The sequence below is a fragment of the Sus scrofa genome, unplaced genomic scaffold (genome assembly GCF_000003025.6).
Source record: "Sus scrofa isolate TJ Tabasco breed Duroc unplaced genomic scaffold, Sscrofa11.1 Contig2297, whole genome shotgun sequence".
Taxonomy (NCBI): Eukaryota; Metazoa; Chordata; class Mammalia; order Artiodactyla; family Suidae; genus Sus; species Sus scrofa.
The window spans coordinates 26998-47409 of NW_018085065.1; the positions used below are offsets into that span (position 1 = coordinate 26998).

General features: G+C 46.7%; 1 protein-coding gene across 2 annotated transcripts; it reads left to right on the forward strand.

Moving 5' to 3' along the window:
• The first annotated feature begins 1346 nt into the window (after positions 1–1346).
• Positions 1347–11004, forward strand: LOC100512181 (BTB/POZ domain-containing protein KCTD14). Of its 2 annotated transcripts, none has more exons than XM_005667166.3 (2): positions 1347–2127; positions 7203–11004. In XM_005667166.3, exons 1-2 carry the CDS (start codon positions 2056–2058, stop codon positions 7854–7856), a joined length of 726 nt encoding a protein of 241 aa, XP_005667223.1. In that variant the 5' UTR covers positions 1347–2055; the 3' UTR covers positions 7857–11004. The 2 variants fall into 2 exon arrangements, with proteins under 2 accessions (XP_005667223.1, XP_020937435.1); XM_021081776.1 differs by lacking the exon at positions 1347–2127 and adding an exon at positions 2135–2905.
• The last annotated feature ends 9408 nt before the right edge of the window (positions 11005–20412 follow it).

Here is a 20412-nt window from a genome sequence, read left to right on the forward strand (position 1 = left end):
AGAGTCCCACTTTCTCTTGTTCTATGAAAGTTTTTACTTCTTAAGGGTGGGGCTACCAGCGTGGGGTCTAGACACCATCCCTTTTTCCCATTGGCCTTGTCTAGTCACCTATATCAGGCCTTATCCAATAGGGGTCTTAGAGATGGATATACCCCATAAGTTTTTTTTTTTTTTTTGTCTTTTGTCTTTTTTTTAGGGCCGCACCCGCGGCACATGGAGGTTCCCAGGCTAGGGGTCTAATTAGAGCTACAGCTGCCAGCCACAGCCACAGCAACGCCAGATACGAGCCACATCTGCAACCTACACCACAGCTCACAGCAATGCCGGATCCTTAACCCACTGAGCGAGGCCAGGGATTGAACCCGAAACCTCGTGGTTCCTAGTTGGGTTTGTTTCCATTGTGCCACAACGGGAACTCCCCCTATAAGTTTTAAGGCTACTTTGTTCTTCTTTCCCTTAGACTGGGAGTCACTGTTCCTCTCATTCCTTCCCCATCAGTCAAGGGGTGAGTTAGAGATTGAATCCCCCTCGACTTAAATCAGGATGTATTTTCTATAGAAAATAAGGCCTGTGAGAGTGTTATTTCCTGGACCTCCCAAATCATAGATACTAATCAACAGCTATAGCAAAGAATACATCGAAATATTAATCACTAACTACCTAAATCATCATTCATTACTCTGCCTCAGTACCGCCATACTGTTTTCCATAGTGGTTGTACCAATTTACATTCCCACCAGCAGTGGAGGAAGGTACCTCCTTAGTGTTTACCTAACGTCTATTTTCTGTTCGAGGATCTCATACCACATTGCATTAAGTCCTCATGTCTCCTTAGGCTACTCTTGGCTGTGACTGTCTCTCAGATTTCCTTGTTTCGTGATCTTGACAATTTTGAGGACGGCTGGTCAGGTATACCATAGGAAGCCCTCCTGTTGGAATTTGATGTTTTTCCCATGATTTATGCTGGGGTTATGGGTTTTGGGGAGGGTGATCACAGAGGCCTAGTGTCAGTTTCATCACATAGTATTAAAGATACATACTATCATCGTGGTTTATGGCTTTTTTTTTTTTCTTTTTTTCTTCGGCTCTGCAGCATGAGGAAGACCCAAGCCACTGCTATGACAATGCCAGGCCCTTAGCCCACTGAGTCACAAAGGAACTCTGATTTATTTATTTTTTGTTTGTTTATTCTATTTTGTCTTTTGGGGGACACACCCACAGCATATGGTGGTTCTCAGGCTAGGGGTCAAATCAAACTGAGGTTGCTGGCCTACACCACAGCCACAGCAACACGGGACCTAAGTTGCATCTTTGACCTACACCACAGCTCATGTCAACTCTGGATCCTTAACCCACTGAGTGAAGCCAGGGATGGAACCTGCGCCCTCATGGATACCAGTCAGATTCGTTTCCGTTGAGGCATGACCGGAACTCCCGATTTACCACTTTTCATGTTGACCTTGATCACGTGGTTAAAGCAGTGTTTGTCATTTTCTCCAGCGCACAGTAAATCTTATTACCCCTGCTCCTTACATACTGCCCTCTTTGGAAGGTCACCATGCAGGCCCGTACTTAAAGAGAGTTATGCCCTCCTTCTAAGGACTGTGTTTTAACAAGCAAAATAACTCACACAACAGGTACCTAGCTCTTCACTGGTCAGGCTTTGCCCTTTCAGCAGCTGATCTGAGCTCGATAAATAAGCTACACTGGCCACCTATCTCCTGGAGCCTCATTTTTCTTACCTGTTAAGTGGGCGTTGCTGCTCATCCTTTACCCCCTAGGACTGTAGCGAGTGGAGAGTCTCAAGGTCAAAGTCAGTTGCCTCTGCCTCCCCCGCCTGGCCAGAGATGGGTAGTGACTAGTGGGGTTTCACCGGAAGCCTGCCAACGCCAGGCCAGTCGGAGTTCCAACCACACCTGGGTGCGGATTCCGCCCACACCCCGGGGCGAAAGGCAGGTGCACTTCCGCCAGCTCCAAGGACCTGGCGCGTGGCAGACAGGGCGGGGCTGGCGAGGGGCAGCCGTGCCGCGCAGAGGCAGCTCCCGCGGGGCAGGGATGATGAGCCTGGTCTCGGCGCCCGGCTCCCGGCCACTTGGCCGGGCGGCGCCCCCAGCGGGTCCGCGGAGGGTGAGTGCGAAGCCCCGGGCGGGCGAAGGGACAGGCCGGCTCCAGCCCCGTGCCTCTGCCATCTTTCATGCCTTCCAGTGTCCCCCGTCCTTCCGTCCCCGGGGGTCTCAGTCCCTCTGCTTCTCGCGCGCGGTCCCGGCCCGCCGCTGGATGCTCTCTTCTCCTTTGCTATTTATTCTCGCCGTTTTGGTCTCTCTTTTCGCGCCACGGCCTCGGTTCCGGTTCCGGCTCCGTCCAGCCTCTCCCCTTTGCCTTCTTTCCTGCTCGGCTACCTTTGCGCCCTCCCTTTCGCTTGGGACTCATCTTTTCAGTCCTCTGGCTTGTCCCGTTCCACCGATCTTCCGCTGCCCCTCCTCCTACTTCCCTGGCCGGAATGTCATTACCTCACCGCCTGGACCCCCACCTCTCTCCAGCCTGCCCCTGCCCTCTAGCCGAGTCCTCCTGCTTGCCTGCCCCTGCCACACCTTGGGCAGGGGAGCAGGTGGGGAGGATCTGGAAAAGGTCCAAAGCAATCTGGGATCAGAACATTCTAATCCCTCCCCCGCTAGACTTTAGGGAGGGAAGGCGGATCCAGCAGTGGGGGGGCTGTGGCTCCTTCCAACAGGGTGATGATAACCTTATTGTTGTTGGCTATTGACAAAGTCACCTGCTCAGAGGCGGGGCTGCCCAAGGTGCGCAATAAATATCTGACTTAATTACCCGCCAAGGGAGAAACCCAGCACCGTGGGTGATGCCAAGTATCACAAGATTGGCCTTTATCAGAATCCCAGGCGCTCCTGTAAGTCAGTGCTGAGGGTAAGCCGTGTTCAAAAAAAGACAACTTATTGAGCATCTCTGGTGTGCTGAGCCCTGCAGTAGGTACTGGTAACAAAAGATTAATCTGGGGAGTTCCCATGTGGCTCAGTGGGTTAAGGATCATGTCATTGCTGTGTTACAGGTTTGATTACTGGCCCTGGGAACTTCTGCTGTAACTTCTGCTGCCTCCCCCCGCCCCCCCCAAAAAAGGAGTCTAGAATTAATCTGTAAGGGCGTAAGGGAATGTAGAGTCACCGCAGTGTTTAATGCAGGTGGGGTCCAGATCAGATTTGAACTTTAGAGAAACTACTCTGGTTTCAGAGTCGAGATTGGATTGAGAGAGGCGGGAGCCATGGAACAGACCAGGCATTTAGAATCGCCAGGACCTGGCGACTCATTATTTGTGTGTGAGGAGGTTGGAGATGGGACTGCAAGATTACAGTCTAAGTTTCTGGCTCAGACAGCTAAGAGGGTACAAAGTCGTGATGTGGGGAGAGAGCTTGGACCTTGGGGGACATATGAATGGACTAGACTAAAGGTGACCTGAGAAAATGGAGGACTCTTCGGTGGGGTGAGAGCTGGGCCTGTCTGATTCATCCCTGCGTCCTTGTGGCCAGCATTAGCCTGGCTCCCTGCAGAGGCTTCTCAAGACCACATTTCCCTGCTCATGCACACAGGGCCTGGGTCAGGCTTGCCCCCCTAGAAATGCTTCAGATGGGACACTGGTAGAACAGGTGAGGAAGAGGGGCCATGAGGAAGGGCAGGTGGTCCAAAAGAGGAATGGAAAAAAGTCTTTATCTGCTAGAAATACATGCAGTGTTATTTATTGATGAGGTAGGTCTGGGATTTCCAAAGAGATTTGGAATTTTTAGGGAAAAAAAAAAAAAAAAAGAGGAAGGAGTTTCAGTTGTGGCTCATAGGGTTATGAACCCAACTAGTATCCAAGAGGATGCAGGTTCGATCCCTGGCCTCGTTGAGTGGGTTAAAGATCCAGTGTTGTCGTGAGCTGTGTTTGAAGACCTGGCTCAGATCCCTTGTTGCTGTGGTGTAGGCCGGCAGCTCCAGCTCCAATTTGACCCTTAGCCTGGGAACTTCCCTATGCCACAGGTGCGGCCCTAAAAAACAAAAAGGAAAGAAAACAAGGAGGGCAAAGAGACAGAATTAAGAAGCTTGGGAACGGGGCCCAGGTCGTGGTTGTTAAAGAACCGGGGCGAGAACTGTTTTGTTTAGAAATGGAAATAAGCTTCGGAAACAACATTTGAAGTGATTGTATTCCTTAAACCTTCCGAGCTGGAGAGACAGAGGGCTCTTCATCTGCTTTGCCTCTCTATTTTGTAGACGACTAAGCTTATGCCCAGAGGAGGAACTGTGATGCCCAGGAGCACAGCTAAGCGCTGGCAGGGGTGGGACTGGATGTTTGGAGGCTGGGGGAGGACATCTGACTCCATATTGTACTAGAGTCAGACTGATGCTGATCCCAGCTCTGACTTCCTCGCTTCCCAGCTGTAGGATCCTTCTTTCTGAGCTTTCCTCACCTGTACTGTGGGGATGTTGAGAGCACCTGTGAGCTTTCAGTGGTACGGAGTGATGAGAGCTCATCCATTCAGGGATTAAAGGCTACACTTTCACATTTAACTGTCTGCTTTATGAAGCCACCTTAGGGTGGACCACACAGCCTTGCCAAGAAGCCTTGAGGTTTACGGGAGAAAGAGGGAGTCACAGGTTCTGGGCTTATTTTTCTCCAGGCTGTATTGTTTGGTTGCTGTCAGGTGCATCCTCTCCTCTCCCTTCACTCCAGCCAGCAGAACTGTCCCTTGGTAGAAGCTGTTGCCATGGTGACTCCATTCTTCCCAGCAGTTTGGCTGTTTTGAGCTCTCTTAATTCCAGTCCTTTAATCAGAGAGGTAGAGCCCACGGACAAATTGTAAAAGAAGTCACTCCTAAATCAGACTGAAGGACACTTCTGAGTCCTGTCCCTGTCCTTGGCACTGCAAGATAGTAGGAAATCCAACCTCCCTCCAACGCTACAGGTCGCTTCCATAGCAGCAGCCGTCACATTCCCTAGGAAACCTTCCTGGACAACCTCCAACACACCATCCACAAAAGAGCCAATCCCTGGAGTTCCTGTCGTGGCTTAGTGGTTAACGAATCCAACTAGGAACTGTGAGGTTGCGGGTTCGATCCCTGGCCTTGCTCAGTGGGTTAAGGATCCAGTGTTGCCATGAGCTGTGGTGTAGATTGCAGACGCAGCTTGGATCTGGCATTGCTGTGGCTGTGATGTGGGCAGCACCTGGAGCTCCGATTAGACCCCTAGCCTGGGAACCTCCATATGCTGCAGATGCAGCCCCAAAAAGACTAAAAAAAAAAAAAAAAAAACCTGATGAACAGCTAAATCTAACTTACATTTGCACCATCCCATTTATGAGGCAGTTTTATACCTGTTGTGTATGGGTGTTATTGACCTTGTCACCACCAACGTTATTCCTGTTATTTAATCCCATGGGCCCATATCTTAAAAAAAAAAAAAAACACCCATCAAACAAATTCCAGTTATTAATCAAAGTCAAGTCAACTGCTAATCAGAACCTCTGATCTATGCAAGATAAGATTTTTTTTTTTTTTGGCTTTTTAGGGCTGAACCAGCGGCATATGGAGGTTCCCGGGCCAGGGGTCTAATCGAAGCTGTAGCTGCCAGCCACAGCCACAGCAATGCCAGATCCTTAACCCACTGAGCAAGGCCAGGGATTGAACCTGAAACCTCATGGTTCCTAGTCGGATTTGTTTCTGTTGTGCCATGACGGAAACTCCTGCAATAAGAATTTTTACCCCCATTTCCAGCACAGGATGTAGATACACAGTAAGTATTCAGGAAATAATTACTGAATAAATACACTTGTGGTTTCTTTAGACTTCCTGAAAGGTTGAAACTGTTTTGACCCCTAATACCTACTCCCCTCTCTCTTTTCTTAAAAAAACTCTATCGTAGATCTAAGCATCTCTTTCGGGAACTCTTCACAATAGCTCCATATCCCCATTTTATAAATAAGGAAACTGAGGACTAAGGAGGGAAAATGCTTTGCCACAGGCCACGCACTTTATTTACTTTTTTTTTTTTTTGCTTTTTGGGGCCGAACCCATGGCATATGGAGGTTTCCAGGATAGGGGTCTGATTGGAGCTACAGTTGCTGGACTACACCACAACCACAGCAGTTCTAGACATGAGCCGTGTCTGTGACCTACACCACAGCTCACGCCAACACTGGATCCTTAACCCACTGATTGAGGCCAGGGATCAAACCCGCAACCTCATGGTTCCTAGTGGATTTGTTTCTGCTGTGCCATGACGGGGACTCCAGGCCACCCACTTTAGATGTATTGTCCCTTCCACAGCAGCCTCCTCTACGAATAAATAGTCTCTGACCTCGTGAGAAAATTCAAAGGCTAGAATGGGTATTCTTTTATGTGAAATACGTTCTTCCTTAAAATGCACAGTGAAATATTTTCTTCCTTAAAATGATCACTCTCTGGAGCTATACATATAAACACAACCCCTTTAAGTAAGAGGGACATTTCAATAGCAGAAACCCATCATTACGGCTCCCCTAATTTCTGTAGGATATTCTTTTTTTTTTTTTTTTTTTTTTTTTTGTCTTTTTGTCTTTTTTGTTGTTGTTTTGTTGTTGTTGTTGTTGCTATTTCTTGGGCCGCTCCCGCGGCATATGGAGGTTCCCAGGCTAGGGGTCGAATCGGAGCTGTAGCCACCGGCCTACGCCAGAGCCACAGCAACATGGGATCTGAGCCGCGTCTGCAACCTACACCACAGCTCACGGCAACGCCGGATCGTTAACCCACCGAGCAAGGGCAGGGACCGAACCCGCAACCTCATGGTTCCTAGTCGGATTCGTTAACCACTGCGCCACGACGGGAACTCCTGTAGGATATTCTTTAAAATAAATCATAAGGCGTTCCCATCGTGGTGCAGCGGAAACGAATCCAACTAGGAACTATGAGGTTGCTGGTTCGATCCCTGGTCTCGCCCAGTGGGTTAAGGATCTGGTGTTGCCATGAGTTGTGGTGTAGGTCACAGGTGCTGCTCGGATCCTGCGTAGCTGTGGCTGTGGTGTAGGCCAGTGGCTACAGCTCTGATTCGACCCCTAACCTGGGAACCTCCATATGCCTTGGGTGTGGCCCTAAAAGGACAAAAAGACAATCAATCAATCAATCAATCATGAGTTCCCTGGAGTTGGCGCTGTTGGTTCACTCTGCCTCTTGTGCCCTCAGGAATCTCCTGTGGTGGAGCTCAATGTCGGGGGTGAGTTCTATACCACCACCTTGGGCACCCTGAGAAAAATCCCGGGCTCAAAGCTGGCGGAGATGTTCTCCAGCTCAGCCAAGGCCTGCACAGACGCAGAGGGACGCTTCTTCATCGATCACCCTGGCACCTATTTTGGACCCATCCTGGAATATCTGCGCAGCGGGCAGCTGCCCAGGCAGCATATCCCCGAGGTGTACCGTGAGGCTCAGTACTACGAAATCGAGCCTTTGGTCAAACTCCTGGAGGACATGCCACAGATTTTTGGTGAGCAGGTGGCTCGGAAGCAGTTCTTGCTGCGGGTGCCAGGCTATAGCGAGAACCTGCAGCTTATGGTACGCCTGGCACGTGCGGAGGCCGTGGCGGCACGCTATTCGGAAGTGCTGGTGTGCGTGGTGCACAACGAAAAGGATGATGCAAACTGTGTGGACACCCTTCGCCTCCTGGAAGCGGACAAGAGGTCGGTGGTCAAGTTTGGGCCTTGGAAGGCAGCCCCGACCATTGATCACCTCCTGGACTGTGTGAAGATGGATATTAAGGCCCAAGGGTACCAGGTACAGTGTTCAAAGCACCTTGGATTGCCGGCCAATTACTTCTATACCTTCTGCTTCACCTGGTGGTGATCCCCAGGAGAGGGGGCTGTCTGTATGGGCTCTAGTGGCCCTCGACAGCCATCATTCTTTAATTTCAAAAACAAACATCGGAAACTTCCAACGTGGTCTACTTGCGTCTCGCCCCTGAATATTCATTTCTGCTTTAAAGACTTTTCACTCATTGCTGTTGACTCTATTATTCCCTCTTTAAAGCCTCACGTCCCTGCCAGACCCTTCCCTCGAAGGCCAGTGGCCAGGTGGAGATGATCGGACTGTCTGAACAATGCCACGGCTGGAGATGCAGTTTGACAACAGGAAAATAACAGGATGCCGTGAATCTAGAGTCAGACCTAAAAATGTAATTTAACCAGCTGCCGCTTGTGGTCCAGTCTTCTAGCCCTGGTGTGTGCCTTTCTGAGGAAAACTGCCACGTTATGTCTGGAGTAGATGCCGCTCAGGTCTCCTTTCCCTGATGCTGTCAGTGCTGGATGCTAAAGCATCTTATCTAGAGCAGCAGTTCTCCAAGTGTGGTCCCAAGACCATCAGCATCCTCAACAGGTGGGAACTTGTTAGAAATACAAATTTCTAGCCCCTGCCTCAGACTTAGGGAATCAGAAACTCTGGGAGCTGGCCCCGCGGTCTGTTTTAACAAAGCCTCCTAATTTTTTTTTTTTTTTTTATCTTTTTGCCATTTCTTGGGCCTCTCCCGCGGCATACAGAGGTTCCCAGGCTAGGAGTCGAATCAGAGCTGCAGCCACCAGCCTACACCAGAGCCACAGCAACGTGGGATCCGAGCTGTGTCTGCAACCTACACCACAGCTCACAGCAACACGGGATCCTCAACCCACTGAGCAAGGGCAGGGACCGAACCCGCAACCTCATGGCTCCTAGTTGGATTCGTTAACCACTGCGCCACGACGGGAACTCCCAAGCCTCCTAATTCTGATGCTCTTTAATTTTGAGACCTGCTCTAGAAACGCATGACCGTGTCACTTGTGTGGAAATACAGAAGACTAAGCTCTTATTGTCTCAAGGAGGAACCAGCTGATACAGTTTCTGTCTAGACCTCCTTGTGGGGTTAGGCTGAAGTCAAAGTGAGTCTTCATTGAACACGTCGTTCTTACTTAATGGTCTTCCTCTGCTTCCCCGGCTTCCCTCACTCCCCTTCCTCTGAGAACACACGTGTCCTCCATAAACCACGTAAACAAGAGACTCTCAGGTTCTGCTTCTCAAGCAAAGACATGAAGCAACTCTAAGGATGATACGTTCATCTTTCCTAAATTCAGGTTTGGGGTACATGGCCCCCTTCCCCGCCTAGTAGGATGACCAGCTATTCTGGGCTCGCTGGGACTGAAGGTGAGGTATAAATGTCAGTCTTTGAGGAATTAGTACTGAATCAGGGAATTTCACATTTAAACGTCAAATTGCAGGCAACGAAGTCGTTTTCAATGAGTGTTTTAATTCAGTAATTGCATCTACTTATATGTATATTTTTTTTCCTTATTTTCAAAGCTTGTTCTATGTTTTCTTTTTTTGGAAAATTAAAGTGGAGAAATCCTGAATGTCTGTTTGAACCTAATATCATGAAGCAATTCAACATTACTCCTCAAGAGCCTGAAGAAAAAGTTCATACCCTTTGATTAATAATTACACGTCTGAGATCTGCTTCCAGGAAGATACCCTTCCCCATAAGATCTAAATATCTCGATTTGCATATTTAAAAATCTTAAATCTCAATTTCGTGACAGTTATGGAAAGGCTAATGTCCTCTCCAGGTTGCTTGCGCATTCCCAGGAGGCTAATCTTCTGGGGCTCTGGTTCTCTGCTCCTGCAAGATTCATTCAGCATGGGGATCAGCTAGCTGTCTTAACCCTGTAGTTGCTGTTTTACATGGTGCTTACCCAGATTTAACACTCAGACCTTTTTCTTAATTTTTACAAATGCCACTATTTGTGCACATCGCAGACTGTGGCAACTACAGGCAAAGAGAAGGGAGTTTACAGCACAGAAGTGCAAACAGCTTCAAAGTGAACATTGGACATAACTGTTCTTAAAAATGTCTTAGTCACCTCCATCACTAGGGGCTTTTCCCTGGTGGATCATGTTTGTTTCCTATTCTTTTTTCCCTTCCTTTTCCTGCCATGCAGGTAGGAGGGTAGGTGGAATTGATCTTTCCTGCCCTCTGAGTTCTTAATCTGGCCAATGGAATAGATGTGGAAATGACAGTATGCCAGTTTCAAGGTGAGGCTTTTGAGGAATGCCAGGTTTCTACCAGCTCCCTTGTGTTCTTATCATTTGCCAAAAGACTTTGTGTCAGTTTAACTACCTCTTTTATTGCTCTGGCTGCAGCCTGCATTCCTTAGGATCTGATTCTCCTCCTTAGCAATTTACCAAACTCTTTTATTAAACAAAGGCAATTCCAATATCCCCTCGACTCCCAATCCATAATACAATGAAGATAACATGTTTATATCCCAACCTAGAATAGCAAAACAATTGGACATAAGTCAACTTAGTTACATTACACCTATATAATGCAATGTTATATAGTAATTAGAATTATAGATAGCTTACAATTATTGGGAAGGAGATTAATTCAGTACAATTTAATTAAATCTTCACTCTAAGAAGGATTTAAGATGGTTGGGCTTAAAGGCAATGGAAAAAAGGAATATCCAAAAAGATATAAGTTAAAAATACATGAAGTGGACAGTTTTGATTGCCTACCCAATAATACTATCGCCTCTCCCCCTCTGAAAAAGCAAAGTAAGTAAGGCTCATTAATAATGTCCAAAACACCATCTCTGAGCAACCCTATTAAAAATAGCAGGAGACCTGAATAGACATTTTTCCAAAGAAGAGAAACGGATGGTCCACAGGCACATGAAAAGATACTCATCATCCCTAATTGTTCGGGTAATGAAAATCAAAACCATAATGAGATATCCCCTCGCACATGTCAGAATACTGTCATCAAAAGGCCGCAAATAACAAATGTTGGCAAGAAGGTAGAGAAAAGGGAACCCTTGTACACTGTTGGTGGGAATGTAAATTGGTGCAACCACTATGGAAGATAGTATGGAGGTTCCTTAAAAAACGAAAAACGGAACTACCATAGGATCCAGCAATCCCATGCCGTGGTATATATCTGATGAAAACAAAAGATACATGCACCTCAGTATTCATAGCAGCATTATTTACAGTAGCCGAGGTATGGAAGCAACCTAAATGACCATCAACAGAGGAATGGATAAAGAGGATGTATGTACACACACACACACACACACTGTAGTACTACTTAGCCATAAAAAGAATGAAATTCTGCCATTTACAACAATGTGGATGGACCTAGAGGGAGTTAATGCTTAGTGAAGTCAAATGACAAATACTCTGTTATAAGTTACATGTGGAATCTAAAAGACAACAACAAATGTATATAACAAAACAAACAGATTCCAAGACATAAAGAACAAGCTAGTGGTTACAAGTAGGGAGAAGAGGTGGGAGGGGCAAAATGGGAATATGGGATTAAGAGATGCAATCTACTATGTATAAAATAAATAACAAGGATATCTTGTGTAACTGGGAAATATAGCCATTATAATAAGTTTAAATGGAGTATAATCAATAAAAGTATTGACTCACTATACCGTATACCTGAAAATAATGTAATATTGTAAATCAACTATACCTCAATAAAAACAAAACATAATCGCCACCTCTGTTCATTTGTGAAATTTAAAAAATCTGTTAGGATTAACTAAAGAAAATTATAGAGGAGTTCTCTGGACCCTTAATCCTCAGAGGGTTAAGGGTCTTATGTTGTCAATGCAGTGGCTTGGGTTGCTGCTGTGGTGAGGGTTTGATCCCTGGCCCCGGAAATTTTTCATGCCGTGGGTGCATCAAAAAAAAAAAAAAAAAAAAAGGTAGAGTTCCTTCTGTGGCGCGATGGGCTCCATGGCATCTCTTCAGTGCCAGGAAACAGGTTTGATCCCTGGCCTGGCACAGTGGGTTAAAGGACCCAGTGTTGCCACAGCTGTAGTGTAGTTCACAGCTGTGGCTTGGATTCAAATTCCTGGCTAAGGAACTTCCATATGCCATGGGGCAGCCAAAAAAAAAAAAAATTTTAAAAAAAGGAAAAAAAGAAAATCTCAAAGGATTCTTTGGGATTCTTTGGAGTTCCTTGGTGTCTCAGTGTGTTAAGGATCCAGTTTGACACAACACAAAACAAAAAGAAAAAAAAATTCTACAGTCAGAGGAGAAAAATTTAAAACCAAATGCTAAAACACACACACATCCCTTTGGGACTGCACTCATTGAGACACCCTAGTTTAGTTCATCATAGCACCGGCTCCATTTTAGGCCTCATTGTTTTCTTAAAGCAACTTTTTTTTTTTTTTGTCTTTTCTAGGGCTGCTCCCGCGGCACATGGAGGTTCCCAGGCTAGGGGTCAAATTGGAGCTGCAGCTGCTGGCCTACACCACAGCCACAGCCACAGCCACACCAGATCTGAGCCACATCTGTAAACTACACCACAGCTCACGGCACCGCCGGATCGTTAACCCACTGAGCGAGGCCAGGGATCGAACCCGCACCCTCATGGTTCCTGGTCGGATTCATTAACCACTGAGCCACGATGGGAACTCCATAGAGTACCTCTTTTTTTCCCCTTCTCCTTGTTTTCCCTGTCTTCCCTGCGCCCCTCTCCACCCATTCTTTTCCTTTTTCTGCTGTGCTCAGTGTCCCTAGGTTGTGCATGCCCAAGCCATTCCTGGTTGGTCAAAGACTGGGAAGTGCAAGAGAGGAAGATTGGGGACAAGAAGGCCTGGAATGTCTTGGAGTGGTGAAAATAATTTGTGCTTCCTATAAATGCCCACCAGAGGGCACCCATTCTAGAAGAGGCTTTCAAAAAATAAATGGACACACTGATCCAACTTGTGGATGCCAGTCAGCCTCTTTCCCCAGCTCTACCCAGTCATGAGAAAGGTGGCCATGACAGCAGGCATGGAGTCTATGGGTTCCATGGTATAGACTCCCTCTCACCAAAGCTGATTTGGTCAATGATGGATGTCCAAGAGCAGAGACCAACCCGCATACCTGGTATGGGGACTCACCTGGAGACTAGACGCTTCTTGGTGGTAGACTGATTGTGGTGTAAATTGGTAGGCTGTGCTGCTCTGTAAGAAACTGTTGGGAGAAATGCTGGCATTTCTAAGCAAATGGCATTGACACCTGAGAGGACGTTTGCAAAGGGTGATAAAAAAAAAAAATGTCTCCCACTGTGTTGGAAGATAAATTTGTTTTCTGACCAGTATAATAAAGATAATGTGGGGTGGAGGGGGGCGAAAAAGATGTTGCCTCTCTCCAGAGGGCAGTTTTGCCAGCATTCCTCTTTTAAGGTTGAGGGTTTCCCAAGCTGTGTTCTTCACCTGCATCAGCCCCATGGTGTTTGGGGGCACAGAGAACCAATACAAACACAAAGCTCGTGCTGCCTGCTCTGCTGTGAATGATAAGCTATCTAAATCCATTTGGGCTTATTGTCTCCTTACCAGCTGAATTTATAGAGATTAGCAGCTTAGGGACTGTCTAACCACATGACAACCTCCTGACCTCCAAACTTAATACCTTAAGCCTCCAACCATTAATTATTTCTCATGGCCGATAGATCGGGCAGTTCTTCTGGTCTTATTTGGTCTCACTCATGCCTCTGTGGTCAGGTGGTGGGTCAGCTGGAGTGGGCTGATTTAAAATGGCTTCGGTTGGGTCAACTTGCCTTTGTTCCATGTGGTCACTCACTTTACAGCAGCCTAGTTTAGACTTATTCTCACGGTATGGTAGGGCTCCAAAATCAAGCAAAAGTCCTGAAGGACTGCTATGTGGATGGACCTTGAGGCTTAGGTTAAAAACTAGCACACTCTTGGCATTGCCCTAGTGGCTCAGTGGAAATGAATCCGACTAGGAACCATGAGGTTGTGGATTCAAACCCTGGCCTCGCTCAGTAGGTTAAGGATCCTATGTTGCCATGAGCTGTGGTGTGGGTCATGGATGTGGCTCGGATCCCACATTGCTGTGGCTGTGGCATAGGCTGGAAGCTGTAGCTCTGATTTGACCCCTAGCCTGGGAACTTCCATATGCCACGAATGCTGCCCTAAAAGGCAAAACAAAACTAGCACACTCTTACTTCTGCTGTATTCTGCTAACCTGGCAAAGGCCAGCCCAATTCTAAGAGTGGTTACATAGATGCCATCTCTTAATGGCAACAGTTTTGAAGTTGCACTTCAAGGTGTCTGTATGAGGAGGAGGAGTACTGGGGGCCTTTTTTTTTGGCTGCACCCTCAGCATGTGGAATATCCCCTGCCAGAGTTAAAACCCTAGCCAGAGCAGTAACTGGAGCCACTGGTGTGACAAAGCCAGATCCTTAATCCACTAGGCCACCAGGGAAATCTTATTTTTTTAAATCACTCTACCACATGCTGGATCTTTTCCATCAGGGAGGCAGTGGTGATTTATCCACACGGGAATAGATACATATCCCAGATTCAGCTTTGACTTTCCTACTGCTATAGACTGAATATCTGTGTCCTCCTCATCCCCCAATTTTTATGTTGACATCCTGATCCTCAATGTGATGACATTAGGAGGTGGGGCCTTAGGGAGGTGATTCGGTCTGGAGGAAGGAATCCTCACGAATCGGATTGGTGTCCTTATAAAAGGGATCTCAGAGAACTCCTTCGCCTCTTCCACCACGTGAGCTGCCTATGAACCGAGACGTGAGCTCTCACCAGACGTTGAATCTGCCAGCACCTTGATCTTGGACTTGCCAGCCTCCAGAACTGTGAGAAGTAACTGTCTGTTGTTTATAAGCTGTCTCTCAGTCTCTGGTATTCTATCATAGTAGTCTGTTTTCCTGAAGAATGCTGATAAATAACACCCAACTGCAGTATTTCTGACAGCCCTACCATTCGTGGATACCTTATTCATTTTTGTGGTGTTTTGCACATGGCTTCTGACTAAGGAGTTTATGTTATGGTGAAAAAATTATAACAGGGAAACTTCTTGGTCTTGCCAGGTATACCATCACTCAAATGTAGATGCTCTGATTAAAAAAAAAAAAAAGCAGTGTAATGAACTTTTGCAGACTCAGTTATGGTGGGAGCTGAGAGGCCACACATTGTAAGTTTGGGGTGCAATCTTGTGCATTTGTGGTGCGTGCCTCATATCCACAACTAAAACATGTACTGTTTCTTCGACAGTTAGAACACATGCTTCTGGGAACTAAAAGATAGGAGTGGTTCTTGTCGCTTTTACAGGTAATAACTCCTTTATGAATTTTTGGGTTCTTGATCATTGTACAACTATAAGTGTGATAAAACTCATTGCATAATTTAAAAAATGAATTATAGGGTTCAGTGGGTTTGGAGGACGTGTTCCCCAGGGAGGAGTAGGGCCACTAAAGAGCACATTTGGTGTTCCATTACACTGGAACATGTGATGAGACTGCCCGTGGTCATTTTGGGCTCTTCTTGCTGAGTCAACAGGCAGGTAAGGGATTACTATACCAGTCTGAGTGATTGACCCCAATTTCCAGCTGCAGCTGTGATTCAGTCCTGAGCCCAGGAACTTCCATGCGCTGCAGTGCAGTCATAAAAAGGAAAAAAAAAAAAAAAAAAAAAAAAAAAAAAAAGCCAAGGGCAGAGTTCCTGTTGTGGCTTGGTGGAAATGAATCTGACTAGTATCCATGAGAACGCAGGTTCAATCCTTAGCCTCACTCAGTGGTTTAAGGATCCAGCACAGCTGTGAGCTCTGGTGTAGGCCACAGATTTGGCTTGGATCTGATGGCGCTGTGGCTGTGGCATAGGCTGGGATTGGATCCCTAGCCGGGGAACCTCCATATGCTGCAGGTGCGGCCCTAAAAAGACCAAAAAAAAAAAAAAAAAAAAAAAGCCAAGGGATTCACTGAGGCACCTCTTTGTATTCCTATGTAATGTACAATAACACAGGTCAAAGGGAAATGTCATCAATCCAATAAAAGTTTTTCATTTCAAAATTAAAGAAAGCGGAATATTCTTGTTTCTATAGCAGTCTGGCCTCGGCTTCTCAACTTTTATCATTTCTCTCTCTTCCCTGTATGCACTTAACTCTCAATATGAAGAATTCCTGAATTTCATTTTTTAATTTTTTTATTTTTTAGGGCTGCACCTGCGGCATATGGAAGTTTGCAGGCTGGGGTCAAATCTGAGCTGCAGCTGCTGACCTATGCCACAGCTACAGCAATACAGGATCCGAGCCATGACTGTGACCTACTTACTCCACAACTCACTACAATGCCCGATGCTTAACCCACTGAGTGAGGCCAGGGATCAAAGCCATGTCCTCAATGGATTCTAGTCGGGTTCGTTACTGCTGAGACATAATGAGCAATTTATGTTTTCATCACTTTGAGTTCTGTGAATGTGTTATCTTTAACTGTCATTTAAAGTACCTTTAGGTCTAGCATTGCCATGAGCTGTGGTGTAGGTCGCAGATGCGGCTCGGATCCCTCCTTGCTGTGGCTGTGGTGTAGGCCGGCAGCAACAGCTCTGATTAGACTCCTAGCCTGGGAACCTTCATATGCCGCAGGAGCGGCCCTAGAAAAGGCAAAAAGACAGAAAAAAAAAAAAAAAAAGTACCTTTGGACTTCTCACTGTGGGGAGTTCCTACTGTCGAGGGGAGTCCCCACTGTGGGGAGTTCCTCTTGTGGTTCAGTGGGTTAAGAATCTAGTATCCACGAGGATGTGGGCTCAATCCCTGGCCTTGCTTGGTGGGTTAAAGGATCTGGCATTGCCAAGAGCTGTGGCATAGGTCACAGATGCGGCTTGGATCCCCAGTTACTATGGCTGTGGCTTAGCTTGGCGGCTGTAGTTCTGATTAGACCCCTATAGCCTGGGAACTTCCATATGCTGTGGCCCTAAACAGACAAAAAGAAAAAAAAAGGAGTTCCCACTGTGGGGCAATGGGTTACTGATCTGGCTTTTTTTTTTTTGGCTTTTTTTTGCTATTTCTTGGGCCGCTCCGGCGGCATATGGAGGTTCCCAGGCTAGGGGTCCAATCGGATCTGTAGTCTCCAGCCTACGCCAGAGCCACAGCAACTTGAGATCCGAGCCGCGTCTGCAACCTACACCACAGCTCACAGCAACGCCGGATCGTTAACCCACTGAGCAAGTGCAGGGATCGAACCCGCAACCTCATGGTTTCTAGTCGGATTCGTTAACCACTGCGCCACGACGGGAACTCCTGATCTGACTTTTTTTTAGCAGAGCTGGTTCAATCCCCAGTCCTACACAGTGGGTTAAGGACCTGGTGCTGCTGCAGCTGTGGCATAGGTCACAGCTCTGGCTCAGATTCAATCCCTGGCCCAGGAACTTGCATATGCCCAGGTGCATTGGAAAAAGAAAAATAAACAAGCAAAGTATCTTTAATGAGATTTCCTTATAATTAAAATTGAAACAAAAAGTTCTTATACACACAGAAAGGTATGAGGAAAAAGCAGTATGACATAGGGTACAAATCTTTTTCGTTCTTTTTTTTTTTTGTCCTTTTTGCTATTTCCTGGGCCGCTCCTGCGGCATATGGAGGTTCCCAGGCTAGGGGTCGAATCGGAGCTGTAGCTGCCGGCCTAGCCAGAGCCACAGCAACTCGGGATCCGAGCCGCGTCTGCAGCCTACACCACAGCTCACGGCAACGCCAGATCGTTAACCCACTGAGCAAGGGCAGGGACCGAACCCGCAACCTCATGGTTTCTAGTCGGATTCGTAAACCACTACGCCACCACAGGAACTCCTCTTTTTTTTTTGCCTTTTCTTGGGCCGCTCCCGTGGCATATGGAGGTTCCCAGGCTAGGGGGTCAAATCGGAGCTGGAGCCACCCGCCTACGCTATAGCCACAGCAACGCAGGATCCGAGCCGCGTCTGCAACCTACACCACAGCTCACGGCAACGCGGGATCGTTAACCCACTGAGGAAGGGCAGGGATCGAACCTGCAACTTCATGTTTCCTAGTCGGATTCGTTAACTACTGCGCCATGACGGGAACTCCCCAAATCTTTTTCTAAATAAGTTCAAATGAGCTTTTTTTAGTAAGTATACATAAATCTAAGCAATAAGAAACCAGTTTTTAATTTTATCATTTTCATAATATTTTACATAAAAATGGCTTGTTTCATAATCGCTGCACCTTATTTTGATAAAATATGGTAACAATAATAATAACTGCTAAAATTTATTTATTTATTTATTCTTAGGGCCGCACTTGTGGTATAGGGAGGTTCCCAGGCTAGGGGGTGAATCAGAGTTGCAACTGCCAGCCTACATCACAGCCACAGTAATGCTGGACTCTTAACCCACTGAGTGAGGCCGGGGATCCGACCTGCATCCTCATGGATACTAGTCAGGTTCTTAACCCATTGAACCACAACAGATACTCCGGCTGCTAAAATTTATTAAAAGCACTGTTTGCTAACTGCCTTTTATTTCACTGGACATATCTGTATAGGCAGTAGTCTCTGGTCTGGGATGACTTTTTTTCTTTCTGGAAAATTCACTATTTTAAGGCCAGATTAAAAATTGCTTTCGGAGTTCCCGTCATGGCGCAGTGGTTAACGAATCCGACTAGGAACCATGAGGTTGCAGGTTCGGTCCCTGCCCTTGCTCAGTGGGTCTACGATCTGGCGTTGCCGTGAGCTGTGGTGTAGATTGCAGACCCGGCTCGGATCCCGCATTGCTGTGGCTCTGGTGCAGGCCGGTGGCTACAGCTCTGATTGGACCCCTAGCCTGGGAACCTCCATATGCCGCGGGAGCGGCCCAAAGAAATAGCAAAAAGACAAAAATAAATAAATAAATAAATAAAAATTGCTTTCTTTGTAAAACTTCCTGGAGGCATCCTGAAGTTAGGTTTTTTGGAACCACTTTGCTCTGTTACAGCACACACTGCCTCCTAATGATCCGTTTGAGTGTCTCTCTTCCCAGTTCGGTTGTAGGACCTTGATGGTAGAGACCATATTTTCCACTTTTTGGGTCTTCTGTACCTACCACAGTCTTCCTTTTTTCTTTTCTTTTCTTTCTTTTTTTTTTTTTTTTTCTTTTTTTTTTTTTAGGGCCACACCTGCAGCATATGGAGGGTCCCAGCCTAGGGGTCAAATTGGAGCTGTAGCCACTAGACTACACCACAGCCACAGCAACGCCATATCTGAGCCACATCTGCGGCCTACACCATAGCTCATGGCAACACAGGATCCTTAACCCACTGAGAGAGGCCAGGGATCAAACCCTTGTTCTCATGGATACTCTTTGGGTTTGTTAACCCCTGAGCCACGATGGGAACTACTGTCCCTTTTTCTAAGCATCCTTCATTAACTTGTTTCAATGAATTAAACAAAAACAGCTAAAGTTTAATGCAGCGTGTAAAATTTGATTTTGGATTTATTCACATTAGCACATGAACTTTAGCAAAATGTTTTTGTGTTATCGCATTCCATTGTCACTAAATCTTTTGTCAGGTTAAGTGTTAGTGCAATTGTAGTTGAGGCTACTTGTTCATTAAGTGCCAGTCCTAGTCTGAAGCTCTGTTGCTTCACCCTTGGCCTCAGAATTCTCTGCTCTGCAGTAGCTATCAGAGGAGGGGTTGATTCCTTAAAGGGTAGGGAGCTTTTGAACAACTGAAGTAAAAGGCAGGAAAAAGTGCCTTAGGCCAAGGGAGAGGTGGTGTACAGCTTTGTAAGCAGATAGGATACGGGGTCCCTGGACAAAGAACGAGGCATGGCTTGGGTGATGATCTTGGGTGGCTGTGGAGTGACAGTACTAAGTCCTAACCACTAGGCCACACGGGCCAGCAGCCTTGATGTAGGTCCCCAGTCTGTTTTTGGAGAAAAAAGTTTGGTAAAGAGGCTGAGAATAGTGAGGCAAGTGAACTGTTTATTAGGTGAGAAGATATTTGCAGAGAAAGCACAGGTGAGGGAAAGACAGACAGAGCGAGCAAGCCACGCACTTTGGAGTGGTTTAAATCAATTATATGGGAGCAGCTCTTGCAGGTTTCCTCTGACCAATCATCTTGTTTTATCTGGCTTTGAGTCCATATTTGGCCTGACTCAGGGCCCTCCTGGTGTGTGAGAGCATCTTTTAGCCAAGGTAGAGTCTACTGCAAGGGTTTCTGGGAAGTTGACAGGATATACTACGGTCTGGTGCCCCCACCCCCTTCTCTGACAACTGAGGAATCTTTCTGAGCATGTGTAGTCTGGGAGCTTTCATTCACTTCAAGAATGAGAACTATATGGTCTCTTGTGTTTTGTTTTTATTTGGCCACACCCATGGCATGTGGGAGTTTCCAGGACAGGGACTGAACCCAAGCCATAGCAGTGACAACAGAGGATCCTTAACCACTAGGCCACCAGGGAACTCCATGAGGTCTCTTTATCTTTTATCCAAGAAGGAGTCCTTGCTCCTGCCATATATATATATATATTTCTTTTTACAGCTGCGCCTGTGGCATATGGAAGTTCCCAGGCTAAGGGTCTAATGGGAACTGCAGCTGTGCTCTATGTCACAGCCACAGC